The sequence below is a fragment of the Pangasianodon hypophthalmus genome, chromosome 13, assembly GCF_027358585.1.
Source record: "Pangasianodon hypophthalmus isolate fPanHyp1 chromosome 13, fPanHyp1.pri, whole genome shotgun sequence".
In the NCBI taxonomy this organism is placed as follows: Eukaryota; Metazoa; Chordata; class Actinopteri; order Siluriformes; family Pangasiidae; genus Pangasianodon; species Pangasianodon hypophthalmus.
In genome coordinates this window covers 9,233,422-9,258,887 of record NC_069722.1, presented here as the reverse complement: position 1 = coordinate 9,258,887, position 25,466 = coordinate 9,233,422, and the positions used below count along the sequence as shown (strand labels likewise).

Here is a 25,466-nt window from a genome sequence, read left to right as displayed (position 1 = left end):
AAATTAAAAGCAACAATTTGAGACTAGAAACGCATCACGTAACTGTAAGAGTAAATAATAATAATAATAATAATAATAATAATAATAATAATAATAATAATAACTATGCACCCGTTTGTAAATTAACTAATTTCTCTATCCAATGCTGTCACGTCACGTGACAAAAGAACGAACGACTCGAAAGACTCGAGAGATGAACTAATCAACTCTCTTTCCGGCTCAGGCTGCATTGGTTAAGCTTATGGGGCTGTCACGTGACGAACGAGCGACTCAAACCCAAAGACTCGAGAGATGAACTAATCAATTCTCTTTCCGGCTCAGGCTGCATTGGTTAAGCCTATAGGGCTGTCACGTGACGAACGAACGACTCAGACTCGAAGACTCGAAACAGGTGAACTAAGTCCAGTACAGAACCTATAGGATGTTGCGCATGCGCGACTGAATGAATCACTCCCCGAGACGACTCGTTCTTCCCGAGTCACATTAAAGATTCGTTCAAAATGAACGAATCGTTCAAGAACGACCCATCACTAGCCCACAGTTACTGGTCGGGCTCTGTGCTTCTGTTTTCCCCGATCAGCGCGGGGCTCCTTTCCGTCTCCTCACCGGGCGAAGCGTCGTCTCCTGTCCCAGACTATGGAGCTTTCAGCGGCGGGGGACCGCGTGTTTGCCGCCGAGGCCATTCTGAAGCGGCGCGTCCGCAAGGTTAATGTGTTCTCAGTTTCGGGGCGTTTTGCGGCCTGCGATTAAACTTTGCTCTCTCTCTCTCTGTCTCTCTCTCTCTGTCTCTCTCTCATACACACACGTACACTGAGTGAATTCATTTCAGTGACAATGCCGTGTTTTAGGTGCGGTTCATGAAAAGCAGGGATATGCTGTTTTATGTCTGTTTGGGGCGAAAAAACACCCAGACTTGATGAAATGTCCGCTCGCACTGCTTTAGACGCAGTTAGCCGTGCTCCTGTTGTGTTATTTGTGCAATATGTTGTGATGCAGAAAGCGTTAGCCAGCAGGCTAGTTGTGTGCCTGTGTGGCTAGCGTTAGCCTGTAGGACGGAGACAGCTGTTTTGTGTCTGCCCGACTTGCTAATTCTGACAAAGAGCAGTCTGCCTGTGCTCAGGACCGGGCCATGGCTTTATTTAGAGCAAAGAATAACCTGAACTCACATAACTTATATATCGATGTCTAACCACAGCCCTTTTTTGAGCCGTTTGTTGGAAAAAGCCTTGCAAAAATCACGACTGTCTGTAAACCTGTTTGGGGAACTGTATAGCTCTCACGTCTCTAGCCTGCTTTCAGAATGTTGTGTGTGTATTATTTTATTGCTGCTGCTTGTAGGACACTGGCTTCGATCATGTCCTGGAGATCTGTGTACTCACATTTCCCCATGTGCTTTTGTTTTCATTTCCAGGGACGCATGGAGTACTTGGTGAAATGGAAAGGCTGGGCTATAAAGTAAGTGATCTGAAAGGTTAATCATTATTGTCCAGTTATTAATAAACAGATTTTATATAAGTAACTCCTTGTGTTGTGTGTTTGTAGGTACAGCACTTGGGAGCCAGAGGAGAACATCCTCGATGACCGCCTCGTAGCAGCTTTTGAACAAAAGTAAGTTTGGTTCTCAGACTTCTCTGTTAAACCTGCATATAATACGCATGTATGTTTAGTGGGAATATGACATACAAAGGAACGATTGGCATGACCTCTCGAATTCTGCATGTTCATGTTTTAAGTTTCAGATTGTTAGTTTCAGGCTGATCGGCGGATCACTGTCGGATCAGATTAGACAACACCTGATCCAAGAATGTGGTTGTTGTTAATACGTGCCATGCATGTTGCATTGACATAACACAGATCTTTCACCTCAACAAAGAGCACATCTGTGTCGTCACATCTGTGATCTTTTGTATAACCTAGCTTGTATAACTTAACAGAAGTTTCCAGAGAGTCAGCTAGTTTACTGTGGGGATGTCAATATCAGTATTTGGCTGATAGTCAGAGATTTAATGTCAGTTTTGAATAATGAAAATAAAAATATGAGATCAGTGCATCCATATCGAAAGTGTAAATCTATTGAAAGTTAAAAAAGCAAATGCAGGACAAATAGATTCATGCATAAAGCCTGTGTTTTTGTGGATATTTATATGCATTTTATTCTTTTTTTTTTTTTTTTTTTTTTTAGTATGGTTGCACAATATTGAAAAATATCATATTTTGAATGTAATCAAAATTACAGGTTGCTGTTAATGTGTTACAGAACGTGGTACAGAACAGTTTTTTTAATCGCACTCCCACCTGGTCCCACAGGAATTCTGACCAATCCCATCCGCTCCTGCAGAAAGTTTACCAGATCCCACCCACTCTTGCAGTTTTGTGTGTGTTTGTGTGTGTGTGTGTGTGTGTGTGTGTGTGTGTGTGTAGAGCCAAGTTACACCAGTTCTGTAAGGAGGAATGGGCAAAAACTCCAGCAAAGTATTGTGAGAAGCTTGTGGAAGGCAACCACAAGCCTTTGATTCAAATTAAGCAATAAAAAGGCAATTCCACCAAATGCTAGCAAAGTGTATGTAAACTGAAATTCTAATATAGTAAACAAAAGCTGAATTAAATCTGTCCCTTAGCTATTATTTTGAAATGAGCTCTTACAGAAATAAAGTAGATACTTTGATTGACTTTATGAGAATTTGTGGAGTTGTGAAAAATTGAGTTTGAATGTCTTTAGCCTAGGTGAATGGAAACGTTTGGTCTCAACTGTATTATGCAGTTCTTCTCAGCACACACGCTGGATGCTGGTGTCATTAATCTGCCATCACCCAGCAACATTTGTGGTGTGAGAGAGTGCAGAATCATCATGTAGAGGAAAGTGAATTGGGGAAGTTGTCAACGCTAACTGTGATCTCTGGTCTCTATTGTGAACAGAGATGAGTGTGCTTTCGCTGCCGTTATGGCTGTTTGATGTGCGAGTGTTTTGAAGTGGTCTGAGTCAGATGATGACAGATCTAAGAACTCTACTATGGGGAAACGGAGACAGGGCAGGGCTGTGTATTGCTTGATCAGTGAAATGGGTAGCCAGTGTAACTATCTGAGTATTGAGTATATCGTGTACTAAGGTATGTGTAAGGATATAGAGTTTTCCATCTAGAGTTTTACCAGAAATGCAATGAAGAGGAAATTACAGTAATCTAAGGGGTAACATTTATGAATCAGTTGGTTCAATTTTTAGCTGATACCATCTATGCTTACATGAAAATTCTGTTTCAGGGAACAACAAGAAGTGGAATTTCTGTTTTGTCTGGATTTAATTTAAGAAAGCTGGCATCCAGCAATGATTTTAGATTTAATGGTTGGTTAATGAGGTGGGAGGGAGAGCTGTGGTGGACCTAGTACTGGGAGATAAGACCCTGTTGCTGAAACCCTGTTCCCTCTGGCCAAGGGAAAACCTATATGGTGAAACCGAGAGGACCAAGGACTGATCCTTGAGGGACACCTTTTGTGACAGGGCAGTAAAGAATTTTTGTTCACAGATGATTATGAATCGGAACTGATCAGAAAGATCAATTGTAAACCAAGCATTAGCCATACTGGAAATACAGAAGAAAGGCTGGACAGCAGAATGTAACAGATGTCACAAAAGCTACAGTAGATCTGACAGAATAAGAATGTTAATGGTACCAGTATCATCAGAAAGGTGACTCTCACAAAGCAGTCTCAGGCTGGAAACCTGATTCGTAGTAAAATAAAATTGTAGTTGAGAGGCAACCGCTCTTTTTAGTGGTTTGGACAGAAGCTTAGATTAGAAATCAGTTAATAATTAATAATGCTATTAAGTAGTTATGACATAATTAAGTTTTAAGCTACAGTCATAATTTATACCATATAAACTTACACCTTATGTGCTTTTTATACACTCCTGGGCAAAAAAAAAAAAAAGAAAAAAAATGGGCCAAGCCCAAAATGGCAAAATATTAAGATTTTAATGGTCTTAACAACAAATCATTGGTCAGGAAATTAGCAAGAATTAAAGAAATACTGTAGACCTCTCCCTGCTCTATCAATCCTGTTCCATTTATGAGCTTGTTATCAGGCCCTTGATGGGCTGCATCAGGTGTGGCAGATGACCAAATAATGACTATCTTTTAAGGGAAAAAAAAAACACCCCAGAAGATTTTTTTGGAAGACATGTGACATAGTTTGAATTCAACATCAAACTTTTTAATCATTATCGTGACTTTACCATTGTGAACAAGAAGACTTTATAAGTGAATTTCCCTGTTTCTAGCTTTTCTCCAAACAGTAAACGAACAGATGGTGGCACAGGAGGTTTCAGGAGTGCATTTGTTTAATTCTTGCTAATTTCCTGACCAATGATTTGTTGTTAAGATCATTAAAAGCTTAATATTTTGCCATTTTGGGCTTGGCCCATTTCTTTTTTTTTTTTTTTTTGCTTTTTTTGCCCTGGAGTGTATTTTTTATTTTTTTTCCTTTTATCTAAAGAGAGATAAGGAAAAAAATATATATGCTAAAATGTGTGATTCCACAATGCACCTGATGACCGTTTATCTGAGATTTATGAAAAGTATTCATCTCGTCCTATCTTTCCTTCCAGAGAGAGAGAACAAGAACTTTATGGACCAAAAAAGAGAGGACCCAAGCCTAAAACACTCCTTTTGAAGGTTGGTAAATGTGCCTTATATGTGTTATAATCAGATTCAATTTACCTGTTGTAAAAATATTCCCCATTTACCTTCTTTATCCTTCTACTTAGTCACGAGCACAGGCTGCTGAGAGCTCCCCCAGAGTCCTTGAGTTTAAACCTAGTCGGCCCCAGCCGTCCTCCAAACCTCCGCCTCCACCTACATCTGCACCTGCATCCTCGTACCATCCCAGTGGCCCTTCGAATGCTAAGCTGCAGTCTGGAGCTGCGCAGCCCAAATTGAAGAAAGACATCCACCGATGTCATCGGATGGCGCGACGGCCTTTGCCCCGCCCCGACCCTTTAGCTCCACCAATCGGATCTTCTGGTCCCTTCTCGTCCCGTCCTACAGTCAGCCCCTTCTGTGAGACAGTCCGTATCCTTAACCGGAAGGTCAAACCTCGTGAGGTGAAGAAGGGACGGGTGATCTTGAATCTAAAAGTGATGGACAAGACTGGGCCAGCCAATAACAAAAGGACTCAAAATTCCAGCCATCAGTCTCATTTAGGGCGCCAGAAAGTTCCCTCTCGGAACAGAGTGATCGGGAAGAGCAGGAGGTTTGGAGATGTATCTTTTAGATGCCTGCAGCAACCCATGAGTGGCGCTGGGTTTTCAGTTTTTAGAAAGCCGATTGAGGCTTATACAATGGACCCTTCTGAGGAAAAGCCGAAGCCTGAACAAAGTGGTCACAAAACAGGCACAAATCCATCGCCATCTCCCTCTCAAAGTTCAAAAGTCAAGACCTCAGCTGTGCCTGAAGCACTTGTCGAGCCACCGCGATCTGCATCGAGCTCAGATGTCTCAGATGGTGAACCTCATCCCCCGTCTTCACCACAGTTCCATCCCAATCAATTACCCCAATCAGGTGAGGCCAACTCTCAAATTTCACATTCTGTCAAATCCACTTCTCAGCTAACAGACTCAAAAACCAAATTGACTCAGTCAGCCATGCCTTCCTCCCCCATGTTCTCTTCCTCCTCCTCTTCGTCATCATTATCGTCCTCGTCTGAAGACAACGAGCACATCCTGGATCTCTCCGTGCCTCATGGAACCGACAGGCGAGCCAGACAGCGCCAACACTTTCGTGGCCGCCGGCAGCCCAAAGTTCCTGAAATTCCTATATCCGAAGAGGCCTCAGAGGAAGACCAGGATCTAGACTGGCATCCAGAGATGGCTGCACAGTGTGCCAACGTGGTCATTACAGACGTTACAACCAACCTCCTTACTGTCACTATTAAAGAGTTTTGCCATCCTCCAGGACTACCGGCAGTGGCCTCTTCTACCTGCTGTGCCAGTAATTTATCTTCTTCAAAAAAGACAAACCCTTGACTGTGACAACCAAAAAAAAAGGATACTCTTTGAACTCAGATGCCATACATACTGCCTTTTACAGTGAAGATGTTTGGAAATGAATTACATACATTCTGAGTGTATGCAAATCAGAAATGTCCCAAACCCTAGATGCACCTACTATTTCTCCCCTGATGGACTGTGTTGCCTGGCCTGCATTTGCATATAGGAACATGATTGGCTCTTATATTTTATGATATAATAACACTTCACTTTTCAGACTGCTGCAGTGATAATTTTGCACTTTGACCAGTCAGTGCACTTAAATTAATTCCCCCCAAAAAATTTAATCACAAAAAAGCATATTTGAAACTTGATAGTGAGTTTAAAAGGGGACTTTTTTAAAAGTATTATGCCATAACATTGGCTTGTAGAGATGAGGGAAAAAAAAAAAAGAATGAATGTTGTGGTTTCTGGCCCGATCATGTTTTAGACAAATGCAGGATCCAATCTCGCACTGATTGTGCTGTCTCGGTAAGCACAGCTGGTGAATATAAGCTACATTTTGAAGCTGAATAGAGGGTATTAACCTGACCGGCTCTTCACCCTATTCCAGGTGAAGATTAATGTTGATCCCTCATTGAACATCTGCGACATCTTTAGCCTGAGGCAGACAAATGCATTTCTCATGATGCGCTGCTTGTGATCTTTCTTCATTTGTTTTTCCTGGCCTTTATTATCACATTGTGTGCAGTGTGTGAGGACATACACTCGGTTATTTGAATATTTTTGGCCAACTGAAGAGTCTGGTGTAATGATTAACTGCCTGAAAGCACCTAACACTTTTATGACTGTGTAATAATAATGGGCTTATCTCAGTCGTTTATTGGGTTTTTTTGTTTTTTTTTATCACAGCCTGCAGTTAATAGTTCAGTGTTCAGAGGTCTACTCCTGGGATACATATTTACAGACTTTCTATTCTCTTTTGTTTTCTATCCTGTATTCAGAAGACTGTTTATCTGGACTCAGCTCTGGGGAGAAAAGGCTACATATTGCAGAAAACTAGATTACATGAATTCATCTAGAAGATCGGGTTGTAATTTAAACACTTGTTTAATTTAGGTTACAATTTGTGTCATGTATCTTTTTAAAAAGTAGGTTAGAAGAAGAAGCTTATCTGATAGCGCTCTCTATTGATCTCGTTATCATTCTTCACCTTCCTGGATACAGGTTAGAATCTGAAATCAAATGTTGGTAAAAAGATGATCCATTATATTTACACAGCAAGAGAAGAGATCTCAGGATATGGTTTTCTTCTACCTTGAGCCATTAAGTCACATTACCAGCACTGGAATCACCCATGTTATTTTTTTTTTCTTTGGGAAAGCCTTTGGGGATAATTCAGTAAAGTTTACTGGATGTTGATGGCAGACTAGAAGCACATTACGACTGGCCGCCATGTGGCAGTTGTAAAGGAAGTGTCGTGTTTGATCTCATTCCCATGCTGATATAATTTTCTTAGCCTCCAGTTAGGTTGTAATTATAGGCAAGCTCCAGCTAAGCACCCAGCCAGGCGACATGTTCTTAAACACAAAGCAGAGACTCGTAGCAAGAAGGAGAGTACAGTTGCAGAATAGAATTAAATATGGAAAGACAGCCAACGACAACGTTGTGCTTCTGGATTAATTCTTGATTAAAATCTCAGAGTGTGACCGCTGCTACGATGCCCCAATAGGAGGACGGCTAAAAGTACGGTAGTGGTATTGATGAAACAATAAAAGAAACATGTTAATGGAGAGAAAAAAAATATCCTTACGACTTCAAGCTCACTCTGAGGATGTTTCTGTTTGTGTCCTCAATTTCTGTGCAAGCCTGGTTCTCGCTGATTGACGATGTAAGCAGAATATAGTAATTTTCTTTAATCACTGGTCTATCATTAGAGGATGTTCATTGTATAATCTGACAGAGAACACACTTTATCCCACAGTCTGTTATAGCATACAGCCAAGTTTTTACCAGGATCAACACATACATCTCATACAAGTAATAATCTTGCAGTAATGCTGAAATGGCACTGTCTAAATCCACCTTCAGTGAGTGCTTTTGTCTTGTTTACAAAAAGACTACATTGACAAAATGGACGTCTTTGTAAATTGACAGAAAAGCAGGCTCTCTTACAATATGAATAATTTGCTGCTTCAGGCTCGGGTGATAAACTGGCTCTGGCTTTAACTTCCATTGCCAACCCCCCGATGCTAGTTCCCTCCCCAGTAATTCCTCCTAACATCCGAAACCGAGAGGAGTGCTTGTCCAAACCCCACATTTTAGCTCTCTGCGCCAGATTAACCACAAATCTTCATGAAAACAATTTCACTCATTTATTATGACATCTGGCCCTCACATCTTTCCTGATACCTAATTGATGAGTATGACAGCCTTATTTAATCATTTCATTTGATTCCCGCTTGTTTATATTATTGTTTAGTGCACTTCATAGCTTCAATTTTGCGATGCTTGTATTATTGTGATGCCAAATCTTTTTTTTTTTTTTTTTTTGGCATGACTCTGCATGACTTAGGCACATCTCACATCTCTGTACAAACCTTTTACAGGAACATGGACAGAAAATGATTTGAAACTTACAACCTGTGAAATGATTACATTATTATTATTATTGTTTCCATTTGATCTACTACCCATTTACTTTTATTTATTTGAAGTAAAGTGTGTGCCTATAGTGATAGTGATATAAGCACTGCAAAATGTATTAAAACGTTTACTTCTTTAGTTTATTGTAATGCTTTCTCATGATACCAGAGGGTTTGCCTAAGACACAGGTTCCTAACCTTGTCCCGCATATTTTAGCCTTTTCCCTGCTCGAGCACACCTGCTTCAGCTAATTAACAGCCTTCCTGGATGAGTGTCTTAGAGCAGGGAAAACACTAAAATGTGCTTCTCCGGGACCAGAGCTGGGAACCTGAGCTCCAAGACATTAAAGATCTGCAGGTTCATGCCCATTATGTTTTAATGGGACACACACTCACTGTGTAGATCACAAGCTCTGATGTTATGCTTTTTTTTTTTTTTTTTTTTTTTTTTTTTTTTTTTTTATATAAATACATGAAGCGCTTCTATAAAGCATGATTTTGATTTCTGTTGGAACTACACATTTTGCTTGACACCTTTGTGTGAGTGAATGAATGAAGGCATGGAAAGAAAGCGATTCTGCCTTATCTATTTATAGTGCTGCAGTATTAACGCTGATGGAACTGTACACTTTTTAAACCAGTTTCTGTCTGTAGGTCTTTGGTGTTCTTTCTGCTCATGTAATCATGAAAAGCCTTTAAATATTGAACTATGTATTGAGTTTGTACTAACAAACTCATGATAAATGTTGGTTTGTTTTTGTTTTTTTTTGGAATAATGAATGCTTTTTTTAATAATAATTTAAAAGATAACTTGTTTTTAAACTGGTTAAAAAAAGTTATGTTATTTTGATTGTGTATTCTGTATAGTTTTTTTAAATTGTCTGGCAAAAAGAACATGAACTTTTGTACTGCTCTGAAGTAGGATAGCTTGTTAAAAAAAAAAGAAGTTGGAATAAATGCTTGATTGTGGTTTTTGCAAATGAATGTGTTTTATGGTGATGATGCTTTAAAAACTTCCCCTAATCTTCCCTTCTACTGCATAAGCTATTGAGAACTAGAATAAGAGTCAAAGGATGTGATTGTGCCAGATTTGAGTAAGTCCACAGTCACACTGAAACACAAGTCAAATATTCTGGTTTTTCTTCTAATAGGTGTGTGGCATACAAGTAAGGCGGAGGCGTGATGCGGTGCGCTGCCATGCAGAGAAACAGTTAGCACCACAAAGCTTCTATTTTCCTATAACAGCACTTACCAAAGTGATTTCTTCCTCTTATACCACAGCAATTTGCCATGAATGATTTTTTCTTTTTATTAATGAAAGAATGACATGCTTTTTATTCATTTGTAATTACATACTGTATATGTTTTTGGAATATCCTCAAAGCAACTTCATTCATGTTAATACAATAGTAGCTGACAGTCATTCCCTCAACAGCCTCCAATTTCTCTCTTTTAGTTAAAAAGACAAAAAAAAAAAATAAAAAAAAAAAAACCATAAGGGTTTTTTTAAGAGAAACTAGAAAAGTCCTCTGTCCTGAAGACTCTATAGTGGTTAGTGGTGGAAAAATTACTGATCATTACAATTCACTGACATTGGAGACTCCTACCATATATGTTGAATAAATGTCTCTTTACAGAAAGCTTCACCGTATCAACAAATGTTTTTCTTTGGTAAATAGTTTTCAGCTTTTTGCAAAACTAAGATTTAAATGATCTAAACCCATACAATTAATATTTGAAAGTATTTATATTCCAGAGATATGGGATGTGGCTCAATGCACCAATAATTGTTAAAAATCCTTAGATAATTTGAAGATGATTGCATATAATGTACTAAAGTCATAATGTTATTATTTGCTACTATGGAAAAGCACATCCTTTGAAGTCCAGGTCATTTTTATCTTTGCCAGTTTCAAGGATATACAGCCAGGTCCATAAGTATTTGGACAGTGACACAATTTGTGTAATTTTGCCTCTGTACATCACCACAGTGGCTATGAAATAAAGCACTCAAGATGTGAATGAAGTGTAGACTTTCAGCTTTAATTCAAGGGGTTTAACAAAAATACTGCATTAACTGTTTAGGAAGTACAACCATTTTTTATATAGTCCCTCCATTTCCACAGGCTCAAAAGTAATTGGACAAACTAACAGTCTTGGACATCACCTAACACTGAGTTTCCTCTCTTGATATACTTTGCCTGGTCTTTACTGCAGCTGCCTTCAGTAGCTGTTTGTTGTGGGTCTTTCTGCCTTCAGTTTTGTCTTCAGTAAGTGAAAAGCATGCTCAGTTGGGTTGAGGTCAGGTGACTGACTTGGCCATTTAAGAACATTCCATTTCTTTGCCTTAAGAAGCTCTTGGGTTGCTTTCATGGTATGTTTTGGGTCATTATCCATCTGTACTGTGAAGCGCTGTCCTGTCAGTTTTGCAGCATTTGACAGAATCTGAGCAGAAAGTATAGCTCTATATGCTTCAGAATTCATCCTGCTACTTCTGTCAGCAGTCACATCATCAATCAACACCAGTGACCCAGTTCCACTGGCAGCCATTCATGCCCATGCCATAACACTTCCTCCACATGTTTGACAGATGATGTGATATACTTCCTTTCCTTCCTCATACTCTTCTCTTCCCATCATTCTGGTACAAGTTAATCTTGTATCAGAACTGGTCACACCTTTTTTTTTTTAAAAGTTTTTTTTGCAAAGTCTAATCTGGCCTTTCTGTTCTTAAGTGTTACCAGTGGTTTGCATCTTGAGGTATACCATCTGTATTTACATTCACGAAGGCATCTCTTGATTGTAGACTTTGACACTGATACGCCTACCTCCTCTAGAGTGTCCTTGACTTGGCTAGAAGGGGTTGTGAAGGGGTCTTTCTTCACCAAGGAAAGAATTCTGCAATCATCCACTTTAGCTGTCTTCCATGGTCCTCCAGGCCTTTTGGTGTTGCTGAGCTCGCCAGTGCATTCCTTCTTTATAAGTATGTACCAAGTTGTTGATTTGGCCACTCCTAAAGTTCCTGCTATCTCTCTGATAGGTCTGGGTTTTTTTTGTTTTTTTTTTCCCCCCAGCCTAATGATGGCCTCCTTCATTGATACCTCTTTGGACGGCATATTGAGAGTTCCCATGAACAGCCACCAAATGCAAATTCAACCCTTGGAATCAACTCCAGACCTTTTATCTTCTTAATTTATCATGAAATAATGAGGAAACAGGCCACACCTGTCCATGAAACTTGAAATGAATCAGTCAGTTGTCCAACAACTTTTGAGCTTGTGAAAATGGAGGGGGGAAAATGGCTGTAATTACTAAATGATTAATGCAATATTTTTGTTAACCCCCTTGAATTAAAGCTCAAAGTCTACACTTCAGTCACATCTTGATTGCTTCATTTCAAATGCATTGTGGTGTACAGAGGCAAAATTACAAAAATTGTGTCACTATCCAAATACTTATGGACCTGACTGTACACATACATCCTTGAAAGCTGCATCAAAATGTAATTTGTAGGATTAAGGTTAGATTAGATTTAGTGTCAAATTAAAGGGTTAGGGATAAATCAGTATAGGGCTGGGTTCAGGTATACTTGGTAGGTTGCTGTTTTGGCACAGCACACTTTCAAGTCGGATTACACCTTTTTTCCCCTGAGATGTAAGTAACTAAACAGTTGGAATACTAACTATGAAGCTAAAAACTAAAAAATGCTAAGAATATTTGGGAATATGGCAAACCAGCTAAGGAGATTTATTTATTTCGTGATGTACCCATAGGAAATCATAATAAACAACAGAGCCTAGAAAGATTAAATAAAACTTATAATAATACAGGCAAAATACCAATAGGAAACCACTATTTCTATAGATAATAAAGAAAATGTAAATCACAAACATATAAAGCAATCCAGTAAGATTGAATTAAACATTTATTAGGCTTATCTTTCTTTAGAGGCATTTCCCACACACACACACAAAAAAAAAAAACAACTCAAGCAGGTTTGTTTTCTTTATACTATTTATAGCTGTTCTGTCTTGCACAGCAAACTGCAAATATCAAGACCTACAAAGCTATGAGTGTGTATACTGTAATCTCACAGGTCACTTTGCACCCAGCTCCTTGCTCAGAGCAGTGTGTCTGGAGGACATTGCTGTTCAGCTGGGCACTAGATGGCACTAAACCACCAGCATACAAAGAGAAAACAGCTTCTAGGCCTCAGGCGTCTGCTTATTTCCTCCCACCAGTTGAATGTTAATGTTCCACAGATGCTGCTGTGCAGAGGAATAAGCTTCTTTTTCATATTCTTTTAAATGAGAGAGGATTCATGACCATCACAAGTGTCGCAGGAATTCAGAAGATAGTAACGAGTGACATTTATATGTTTAAGAGTGTGACATGATGAAATGATGGCCTTCAGGAAGCTATTAAATCCAGCATAATTAAAGCTTGGCAGTGCAGTGGGATTGCTGAAAATAGACTTTCTGTTCTGCGAGATCTAGTTTCCCTCAGAATGAGGTTGCGTGTGAAGTGATGAATAAGAGTCTCAGCCCTGACTGAAAAAGAAACTGATTAGCAGAATGTGTGGTGCAGAGAACTGATGGCCCAGTTTGGTTTATTGTTATTGTTATTCTCTCTCTCTGTATCTCTCTCTCTGCCTCTCTCTCTCTCTCTGCCTCTTTCTCTCTCTCTGTCTCTCTCTCTCTCTCTCTGTCTGTCTGTCTGTCTCTGTACATTTGTTTGTTACTGTATGTAGGCAATGTTCATATATGTAGATAATGTTGCTTTTTGTAGGTCTATTTTCAGATTTTTTAATGCTTTCATGGATGTGTATTTCAAATTTTGATTAAAGATTAATTAAAGAGACCTTTGAAGTCTCTCTCTCACTGCATGTATCTGTGCCTGTACATAAAATTGTTTTACTTAACACTTTAGCTCTCTTTTTTCCATCATTCTTTCCTCTGTTTTCTTCAGCAGTGTGTCAAAGTAGAAACATCAGGAGTGCTGGCTGAAGAGTTTAGTGTCTCACCTTTTGCAAGAGTATGGCTTTATTTGTAAATGTGGTATTTCACATTTAATAAAATAAAGGAATATTAAATGACAACAATTCTAATCCTAACTCAATCCTAACTTAACCCTAAACCTAACCCTAAAATGCAAGCAAGGATGTAGCTTTAAAAAAGAGAGAGAGAGAGATTATAATCTAAAACTGGCAGAAATCTTCTTAATGTATATAATTTCAAAGATTTGTTTGTTAGTACCAAATAATGACTATGAGTACATTACAATTTCTATTTATATAGTCATCTCCAAATTTATTGGCACCCTGTACAGTATGACAATAAAATAAACATCATTGAAATTTTCCAGTCAAAAAATTGGAAAAACTATTTATCTAACGATATACTGTATAATTTTTATGACATTTATTTTTAAAATAGAAAATATTTTCTCTCAAAAACATATCTTTCTTAAAAACATATTTAAATTGCTCCAGAAATTGTATTTTTGCTGCTGACTTTTTATTTGAGTAGAAACATGACATTTACATTTACAGCATTTAGCCAATGCCTCTATCCAGAGCAACTTAGAGAGTTGTTATATGGTCTCAATCAAAAGCATATCCTAGTTCAACAGATCAAAAAATAAATGCTTGGTGAAGAGGGAGGAACATGAGTTTTCTCACGGGAAATAACCCTTGTCACAGATTTTCATGGGGAAAACCAAAGAGCTTTTCAATGCAAAAGATCCAAATGATTGTTGAGCTGCAAAACTCAGCTGCAGCTGAAGGTGAGTCAAATGAAAACATTTAAAGGTGTGCAATACCTATTTGCAATAAACAATGCAAAAATTAAGGTTTCATATGACTCACTCTCATATGTATATATATATATATATAAAAACATTCATCACAGTCAGGGCCATACAAGTTTCAGGAACAGCAGACATTTACTGGGAATGAGCATGTATAGGACAAAACCTGGTTGTCTCTGCCAGAAGGTTACAAATAAGCCGTAGGTGAATCTGTCAGCAAGATAATGATCTCAGACATACAAATGAAACACAAAATCTCTTTTCCACTAGCCATCTGAGTCTCTGCATTTGAAGCTTGTTAAAAAATACAGGTCCGAACAGTCCACATTTACAAACCTAAGATAAAATGTTCTACGTGGAGGGGAGTGGTCCATGATCCTACTACTAGTGTTCTCTGACCTTGTTAGACATTACAGGAAGATGGCCAGGACTGTTATTTTCTCCAGCAGAGGCTTTGCCGAGTAGTTTTTCTTATTTTATTCTGAAAACACTGGCTTCAAAATTATTCAAACTTATTATATTATTATTATTTCAAACTTTTCAGGTTAACAGTACTCAATAAAACTATGCAGCATCCCTTATATACACTCAATGAGCACCTTATTGGGAACACTATACTAATACTGGGTGGGGCCTCCCTTTGCTCTCAAAAGCCTCAATTCTTCATGGCATGGATTCCTCAAGATGTTAGAAACATGACTTTGAGATCCTTTGCATCATGTTATTCCTGCAGTTCATTCAGGTGCACTTTCATGCTGTAAGTCTCCCATTCTAACTCATCCCAAGGGAGAAGGCCACTGAAGAACACTGAACTCATTGTCAAGTTCATGAAACCAGTTTGAGAAGAATTTTGCTTTGAGACATGGTGCATTATCATGCTGGAAGTAGCCATTAGAAGATGGGTAAATTGTGGCCATGAACAGATGCACATATAGTCAGCAACAATACTCAAATAGGCTGTGGCATTCAAGCAATGACTGATAAGAAAGCATTCCCCACACCATTACACCACCTCCACCAGCCTGGACTGTTGACACAAGGCAGGTTTGGTCCATGGATTCATTCATGCTTTTGATGCCAAATTCTGACCCTACCATCTGTGTGCCTCAGCAGAAATCGAGATTCATCAGACCAGGCTACATTTTTCCAGTCTTCAACTGTTCAGTTTTGGTGAGCCTGTGCCCACTGCAGCCTCAGCTTTCTGTTCTGGTCTGACAGACGTCGAAAGCATTGAGATGCGTCTCTGCTCAACACAATTGTACAGAGTTGTTATCTGACTTACTGTAGTCTTTCTGTCAGCTCGAACCAGTCTGGCCATTCTCCATTTTCAGAACTGACACGCACTGGATGTTTGTTCTTTATAGCAGCATTCTGAGTAAACTCTAGAGACTGCTGCGTGTAGAAATCCCAGGAGATCAGTTATCGAAATATTCAAACCAGCCCGTCTCGCACCAACAATCATGCCACAGTCAAAATTACTGAGATCACTTTTTTTACCCATTCTGATGTGATGGTTGATGTGAGCGTTACCTGAAGCTGATGGCCCGCACTACATGCGTGTGTGTAGGTATAAAGTGCTTGATGAGTGTATATTTAAGCGTGTTGTGTTCATTTTTTGTTCATTGCAGTAATTCTGGACTTGACTGCTGTATGTGAAACAGTAAGTGCTCAGTGAAGTTCAGCTCATAGAACATGGCATGGATGCTTATTGTTATGGTGTACTGAGCAGTATATTAAAAGTGTACGCGAAGTGGCGCACTAGCCTGAATGATTTTTCAGCAGGCTGTAGTGCATGAAGAGATTTGCGTAGCGGTGAAGCAGAAAGAGGGGGCGGGGCTTCAGGGAGAGAGCAGACTACACTGAAAACACTGGTGGCATCATTAGGAAAGAGGATCCGCTCCTGATCTGCTGCCATATTAACACTGTATAGCTGAAGATCAAAGGAGTAATCGGTGAATTAATATTGTTGGGGGGTTTTTAATCTTTTTTTTACCCGTTTCTCATATACAGCGCCTGCTTAAACCGCCACCCTGAAGTTCATTGTTGTGATCCTGGCCGCCGGGATGGTGGCATTTGTCGGAGCTGTGATCTGCATCATCGCCGCGGTGCACGGCGGCTCTCCTTCTCCCGCAGCCGCAGCCTCGACCGCCGCACAGCCGCTCGCCGATAATCAGTCCCTGACTGCGGGTTCGAGTGTCCTCACCTTTCCGTCAGGCTCCGTGGCCCGGGCAGGACCGATGGACGCGCTCCATGGCAGCGGAGAGAGAAACAGCCCGGAGTCTCCAACCTTCTACGGGATCACCGGCGTGAGAAGTGGAGGTGATGGCGGGGAGCAGCAGGTGGTCAGAGTCAGCAGGCTGATCTGTACTCCGGTTCCGGCTGGAGAGTGCAGACCGAAAGGCTTCCAGGCGGATGATCAGGCTGTGTATGCGGGGGATCAGTGGGGGGATCTGCGCGCCACAGCAGAGGAGCTCCGGCGCACCGTGGAGCAGCAGGAGGAGGAGATCCGCGCCGAGCAGCGCACTATCCGCGAGCTCACCGGCAAACTCTCCGTCTGTGAAAGCGGCACGCGCAGGAGCGAGGGCTCATGGGCCGGGAGGAGGCACAGCAGAGCCGGACTCATGATGCAGGACGATGCAGGACCTCCTGCACTCACCGTCCGGGAGCTGGAGAGAGCCATCATGCACATGAAGGAGCGCATCGAGAAACTGGAGGTACACAAACACACAAGCTGCTCCTAGTGCTGTGGCTTTCAGAAACTGTTTCAAAAGACCAAGCACATAACACTAGAGACATGGTTACCCTGAATAAAATCAATGTGTAGCATTTACACTGAAAATAGCCTATATTTCTTTTTTAAAAAATTAAAATATAATTTGCCTTCTTTGTTCACAGGGTGTCATCTAGCACCCTGAAGAGTGTCCCTATGTAGGGTCCCTTAAATGTTCCCTTAAAGTAGAAACCTTTTAGAAAGTTACCATTCAAAGAACCCTTGTGGAAGCATGGGGGAGGCATGTTACCAAACTTTTATTTTATTTTATTATATTTTTTTAAGTAAATGCTACACATTTTAGTGTTGAAAGTATATATTCTCTATTCAGTATTCATGAAGGCAAACAGCCTGGTCTGTGTATGTAAGTGGAGTCTAGAAGCTTATAATCATGTATTTAATGTATTTACAGACTTTTTTTTATAATTCATTCAGGCTCAGTAGGCGCAAAGATCTAGGAATTATAATATAGAATTACAGCACTGTAAAATGTTAAATAAGTCATTATGTAAGGGGTGGACTGAAAGAAAATAGCAAAGACATTGGTTACAATGTACTTATAAAAAGACAATAATGACAGTCTGGATATGGGAAAAGAAAAGAAAAGAAAAATACAGTAATATGGGCACTGGATATCTAATTATATGTCATGTCCCATACAGCATACTGTCCCATATGTAAAAAATAATAAAAAAAATTGCACACTGAATTGTCATGCATGCATTTACAGAGCTTCATAAAACAACATTGCAGGTATTTAGTGATATTTATGTTTCCAGTATAAAACTACAGGTAGCATATTTTGTGTAAGTATAAACAGTCTTTTCAGAAAATGCTTCCAGCATGAAACAACAGGTGGCATGTTTTCATAGTTTGTCTGATGATCAGAAAATGCCTCCAGCATTCAATTATGTGGGAAAATCATGATGAATTTTATGGGCGTGCAAAAGTGAAGTGCGCGCATGCAGGAACCCATGTCAGAACACCGGCATTTATACACGCACGCGCACGCGCACGCACACATACACGCACGCGCAGACGCACACGCACGCACACAGAGAGTTCAGCAGATCAGCGGTAGGATATAGATGCGATCGTGCTGTGCAGATAATCACGTTTTTTATTTTTTTTTTCGGTAAAGTTCCCTTCCCCGCAGCTCGTTTCCGCTCACGTTCACGCACCGTGGCCGCGGTGATTTACGGCTCTGCGCTGCTCTGCGTTGCTCTGATTGGCTGCAGCCGGAGCGCTCGCGCCAGTCCCGCGTTTGATCACAGGAGTGCCGCAACGGTCATCAGCGCGCGCGCGCGCTCGCGCCACTCTCTTGCGTGATTAAACCTGGTTCGAAATCAATAACGTCACTGTTCCTCAGCATATATTTAGAAGCTGCGCGTGAGCTTTGCACAGCATGAGATAATAAATAATAGGCTGCCTGGACAAGTGTAGCATCTGTTGTATTTATTTATTTATTTCTTTATTTATTTAAATCACAGTAGTACACTGGAGCATGCGTGATCGATCACATGGGTCGGAAGATGCATGAGTTCTGTAGCTGCTGCAGTGTACAGTGCTGTTGTGCTTGCTGTCCACAGTCCAAACTGTTGATGCAATGCGGGTGACTGTGAATATAAATGTGAAAATTCTCACCCAAAATGTACTAATCCCCTTTTCCCATTTTTGCTGTCATACTGAGATCAGACTCTGCGTATGGGCCTGAAACTGATCCAATACCGACTTCCTGTCCAATCCTCTGTTGCTGTGTTATGTCAAACCTAATGGCTGAATGCTGACCTTCTTTGAAACAAGCTGTGTCCTGTGTCCATATGCATGATCTGACTTTTGTCAGTCAACATCATGACAATTCAGTATAAATTAGGTTAAATAATAGATTGAAATCTGTAAAATACCAAGCCAGAGATACAAGCCAGTATTATCTAATATCAGTGCTCAGTATCACTCAGTGCATCCCTGCTCAAAACGCATTTATAATGCATGAGTGTTCTTGTAGGCAGAAATGGCTCCACTGGCTCACAACCACACAGAGTCGGGGCAGAAGGGCAAAGGCAGTGTCTCAAGCGCAGTCACGGTCCAGGGAGCCGCAGCACAGAGGAGAGTCGAGAATCTGGAGCGAGAGCTGAAGCGGAAGATGCAAGTGCTGGAAGAAGAGAGGAAAGCACTTCGCAAGGAAACCCAGAAACATCAGCAGCACATTGACCACGGGCTGGACGCTGTCCACCAACGAATCAGCAGCCTTGAGCAAGGTGAGAGAGTGAGAGCAAGACAGAGGAAGATTAAAGCAATGGTTCTGTGAGGGAGTAAACAATTGGTGGTATAGATAGAATGGGTAGAATAAATCAGTGAAAAGAGAGGGGAAATGATAAAAACAGGATGAGAAATGGGAAGGAGAACAAGTGAGAAACCAAAAGGAGAGTGAATAAACAGGAGGGATTTTCTCACTGTATTTGTACAGTGTGAGGCCCTGAAGTAGGACACTGACATACGTACAATATGTGATCACTTTTGGAAAATATTTTGTGAAAAGGTTTTTAAATCATAACATCTGATTGAAAGGTTCGAGTGCGTATATGTTCAATGTTTCTCCCTCACTAAGGGGCCAAGGGGAATATCTTCATCAGACACACTCCTCCAAAAACGTTTAATCAAGTTTCATTGATTTCAATGATTTGGCATTTGGTGATGTGCTCATGTTTGCTAAGGAGAGAGTGTATTGTTGCACCAATAAACATTTCATTAGTTCTGTCTTAAAGATCCCATGTTGTAAATCTGAACATATAAATACTGACATGACGTGGTTAAGGACTCTAGTTAGTGTTTAAATCTGAACTAGACATATGTTAGAAGGATAAATTAGAACTTGTAAATGTAACATTTGTATGTGCGTAATTCAGTGTTGTCATATGTCTTCATACGTCTTCCACCATGTGATAAAATTGTAGATTATTTTCATATACATCACCAGGCCAAATTTCTAATCAGATTAAATATATATTTTTCATTCTCTTAAAGATTTTGATAAAGACTTACTGTTGCAATTTGTTGATTAAAGTAAGTAAATAGTGAAATTATTTATGTAGTAATTTATTTCTGAATCAAAATATATTAGAATGTATCAATAATAGTTTCTACTAAAAATTTAATTTCCCTAAACAAGAATTTAAAATTTAATAAAAGCAGTGAGGAGCTCAACCTATTTGGAAACCTTAATAAAAGCCTCCAGGGTTGAAGCTCCTGAATAAACACATAATTTCTAAATCAAATAATCAAATAATCTTGAAGCAAGCAGTCTATGTGAGGAAACCCAGCAACATCAGAGTTGAAGCTGTTCTGTACTGAGGAATGGGCTAAACTTCCTCCAGGCTGATGCGCAGAACTGATCTCCAGTTACCACAAACGTTTAGGTGCAGTTATTGCTGCACAAGAGGGTCACACCAGCTACTGAAAGCAAAGGTTCACATACTTTTGCCACTCACAGATATGAAATATTGGATCATTTCCCTTAAAATAAATAAATGACCAAGTATAATATTTTTCATCTCATTTGTTTGATTGGGTTCTCTTTGTCTACTTTTAGGACTTGTGTGAAAATCTGATGATGTTTTAGGTCATATTTATGCAGATATCTAGAAAATTCTAAAGGGTTCACAAACTTTCAAGCACCAACACCACTGTATCTATATCTATTTCATAGGATTAAATAGCAGAACTGTAGAAAACCCTTCTATGGGCAAGTGGAAGTCTGATAGTCACTATTTGTGTGTGTGCGTGTGTGTGTGTGTTTGTTTGTCAGGTCTGTCTGAGAACAGGTTCCCGGAGGGTTACAGGCTCTCTTTTCCTCTGAGGAGCAGCTCTATGTATGCTGTGGTGAAGCGAGCAATCCCTACACTCCACGCCCTCACTGTCTGCATGTGGCTCAGACCTGTGCAGAGCATCCTGGGAACTGCAGTTTCTTACGCCGTGTCAGAGGACCCACATGAGCTGGTGCTGCAGCAGTTAGTCCACGGCCCCGTCGAGCTCGTCATCAAAAATGAGGTATACACCATGCTTTTCACCCAGGACCAACCACTTCCTCTCAGCCAATGTGAAAACATGTCTAATCATGCGTTGTCTGTTAGGTTATACAACACATTTTGTAATTTCTTTTGTGTATTGGATTTGATCTAAAAGTATTTTTGTGATTTTAAAGAATATTTGCCAAAAACCCACACAACACAACCTGTTTACTAACCAGAGAGCTTTTCCAGAATATTGCACCACATCAGTGCTTAAACCAGCTATACAGTTTTTTTTTTTTTTTAAATGGTTCTTCAACTGTGTTTTAGGATTCTTCATAGAACCAGTATGAGTTCCTTAACGGTTTCCCTTAATAGTTTTAGATTTAACCTTTTTAATAGTATATTAGAAAAGCCTTTACATGCTTTACATGAAGCAGTTTGTAACTATCATTTATACAAGTCTCCAAGAGCATGTGGGTGTGTTTATATAACTAAATTTTAATGTATTTCTTTTAATTACACATTTTATTTAAAATTATAATTATGTTAGCAAATGTTATTGTAATCTCTTGAAACATCTTTTGGCCATGTTTTTTTTTTCGCATAGTTAGTGTTGCTTCCAATAGTGTAATGTGGGTAGGACACGCTATCCCAGATCAGTGTGAATGAGTATGTCACGTTTATCGACAACGTGTTTCTTCACAACCTACACAACAGTCTAAACCCCGCTTAGAATCATTAAGTGGGTTGTTTCCTCATTGATTACTGTGATGATTGGTTAATGCATCATGCTTGTATTTTTCACTTTCCTTTTCATGGTGTTGCTGGCTTTAATTTGGTAGTTACCATTCAACATGAAGTTCTTTGATAGCCCTGCTAATGGTAAGAGCTTCCCTGAGACTGTAAATCCTCAAAATAATAACATAATTGACATTCATGAGATTCTCTCTCCGCCCCCTAGCCTCTCGTTATGATCGATAGATCAGTATGAGAGACTTTAAGCAAACCCTAAAGTGATGTTGAGAGAAAGCTTGCTGATGAAATATTCAAGAATTTTTCCTTCCTCCTATAGGTGGCGCAGTTCTATCTGAACCTCACGGCGGGTTCCTGGCAGCATGTGTGTGTCAGTTGGAACAGGAGAGGAGGAGTGTGGCACGCCTACGTGGGAGGCAAGCTGAAAGGTGAGGGGAAGGACCTGGCAATCCGCCACTACATCCGTCCCGGAGGAACGCTCGTCCTGGGCCAGGAACAGGTGAGTCATACGCTGGCTAATGCTCAAGACGACCAGCTGAGCTGAGAACTGCACAGTTAGTTATATTTCCAGACATGAGAGCTATACAGGTGTATATATATAAATATACATAGGGAATTTACAGGCATTTCAAAAGAAGGATTGTATTCATAATCAGGGATAAATACTTTACAGAATTAGTAGATGTTGCTCTCATGTCATTAATGTTGTATGGTGTTCACTCACTTCACCAGAGCTCAATTTCACAAAATCAGTCTATAGTGAAAATAGACAAAGGCTCCAGTGGATGATGATTTTCAGAAACGCTGTCATTGCTAAAAGAAAGAACAGATATAGCTGCATTTGATTTTCACCTGTAAGGGAGTGTGATTAGTTAGCACTTTAGTTTTGCAGTTTTTTTGTATTCTGCTGTTTTCACACTGCTAAATTTGAACTGCCATTTGGAATAGGAATACATCAGAGTTCCAGTAAAGTCAGCATCTAAACCATCCGTAGTTGATACAGGCATGTTTCTGATCAGGTTACCATGAACATGGAGAAGTTTCTTGTGTGTCTTTTGGTGGTTCTTGTGATGGAGCTTGAATCCATCAGCTGACTGGGGATTGTAAGAAACATACCTAGTTCATTTGTTCAAGTGCTTCAGGCAAAGTGGGCAGGGGTGCAGACATGACACAAGATTTCCTTGCTATTTGATTTGTATCAAACCCTAAATAAAATCTAAAAAGTCAAAAGGAACAAAAGAAATGTTGAACAAAATCCTGACTGTGGTCTTCTCTTCCCTGCAGGGTTCAATGGGTGGACTTCGTTTCGAGGCATCACGGGCTCTCTTAGGTGACCTCTCTCAGTTTAATATGTGGGACCGGCCGCTGACTCGTGCAGAGCTTTCTGCATTAGCTCACTGCAGCACAGGCATGCTGGGTAATGTAGTCCCTTGGACCAGCCGCGAAGTGGAAGTGTTCGGAGGGGTCACCAAGCAGCCGGCTGAGCACTGTAGTCATCACACTAGCGTGCAGCAGTGAGGGGTCACATCAGGAGGTCATGCGAGGAGAGGATGGGGTGGTGGGTGTCTGAGACAAGGTCAGGTGAAACGAGACTGGAAATGCTTGTGTGGAATGTCTGTTTGAACCAATTACTTAAACTCCGAATATAAGAAACTAGGGAGTTATTATTTATTTTTACCAGAAAGATTTTTTGTTATGTTTTGGGAAAGAGAAAGGATTTAGAAAGTTGGAACTTGTAAGACAAACATTCCATGTTCATTTCTTTGTACTTTGATTTAAGACTTAAGACTTTATTATCATTCAGGCATTACATCAGTTTGTTTATTTCTTGCACTTTATATTTTTGTTATTCTTCATGTTGAAGATACAGATATTACATAATGAATATCCTCAGCTCACTTGAACAGAACCTGATTGCAATGCCTCCAGAAAGGGAAAATCTGGAGGTATTTAAAATTAAAAAGTAAAAATGCAATGCAATGTATACATTTCTGAAAACAGAAATGAGCTGAATTAATGTTAAAATGATGGTGTCATATTATATGATTAGATTTTTTTAACATAATGACAAACAATTATCTCCTTTAAACTCCTGGCAAAATCAGTTATTTATGTAAAAAAAAAAAGCAACTCCAGCAGCCTGTTTTGTTGTTCTCACACCTCCATGTTCAAACCCCACCAGCTCCTGCATGACGTAATCACTAGGCAGGGGGCTCTCGCAGAAAGACATTCTATAAACTATACCTGCCAGTAGAAGCTATACAGAGATTTTGGTCATTTTTGCAGCTCAAATAATTAAATCAGGCCTCAAAAAAAGTCAGTTAATTCCCAGGAGCTGATCACGACTTTATAACAAACATTGTGTTTTTGTCCTTGAAAAAACATTTACATTTACAAGGTCTGATTTTCAGTGATCTTTCACAAGTGTAGGGTAGATGAGCATGTTTGTGTCTGACAGAACAGCACAAAGCCGTGTAGAATGAATAAGCCAGCATGGGAATGAATAAGCCTCATTCCACTCATTCCCAGGATCAGTTGACATTACAGTCAGTGACTCACGTCTAAGGCCAGCTTTATGTTTTGATAAAATACGCTATTATTGGAACAGTACTTTTGTTTAAAATCGTAAATTATTAAACTAAGATATAATACAGCTTAATGTCCAGTTTTTCATGAAATTCTCTGGAGTTGCTCTTTAAAGCCGATTATTAATAGCTAATATTATTAAATACAGTGAAGCTAATAGGAAAGTTATGTAGTTACACAATAGAGGAAAATAAGTCTGGACCCAGTTATGGAATTATTACATTTTATTTCGATAGAAATCTTGGCTCAAACTGTTTTCCTACCTGACCTTCCATACGGTCCATAAAACATTGCATAATCCATGATGCAGTGCATTTCATGAAGCCATTATTGTTCATATCTGTATGTTTAAATTTTGATAACTGTGATTAAATCCACATTCATATGAAATGAGATCCCATCGGACGTGTACTATGTAATATACTGTGTATCATGTATATATGTATATTTGATCAGAGTGTTCTATCAGAGTATGTTATTATTCTCTGAGTACAGAGACGAGGTGAGGTGGAAAGGTTCTGTTGATATGTCCATACTGAAACTGAGCACGGAGCACAAACGCCAACAAACAGTGGGCTTGCACATGTTACTATTGCAGATAAAGCTGAGAAGATATTAATATTGTTTTGCACATTTTCATGAGTGATATTTGAAAACGGCAGCAGCATGCAGTAGCACAAGGATGAAAATTTGACAGCTGAACTGAAAAGAACTATTGATCTATCATTTATATTCATTGTTTATCTTCTTTAGAGTTCATTAATGTCCAGTTGTTTGTTAACGTTAACGTGGTGCCTGTTATTTGTTTAAAGTTTGAACTTACGTGGTCACTGTGATGTCATGTACTTGGTGTATACATAAAAATAGCTCATTTTAAAAAAATGTTGTTTGTGTTGGAGGTTTTTTGCTCT

The 25,466-nt window shown here is 39.6% G+C and overlaps 1 protein-coding gene across 1 annotated transcript; it reads left to right on the top strand.

The window, feature by feature from the left end:
- Window positions 1-445: 445 nt before the first annotated feature.
- cbx6b (chromobox homolog 6b) lies at window positions 446-25,466 on the top strand. Its single transcript, XM_034310188.2, has 10 exons — window positions 446-705; window positions 1,412-1,455; window positions 1,543-1,608; window positions 4,604-4,670; window positions 4,763-6,010; window positions 16,458-17,150; window positions 19,212-19,464; window positions 21,012-21,253; window positions 22,289-22,468; window positions 23,254-25,466. Exons 1-10 carry the CDS (start codon window positions 637-639, stop codon window positions 23,485-23,487), a joined length of 3,096 nt encoding a protein of 1,031 aa, XP_034166079.1. The 5' UTR covers window positions 446-636; the 3' UTR covers window positions 23,488-25,466.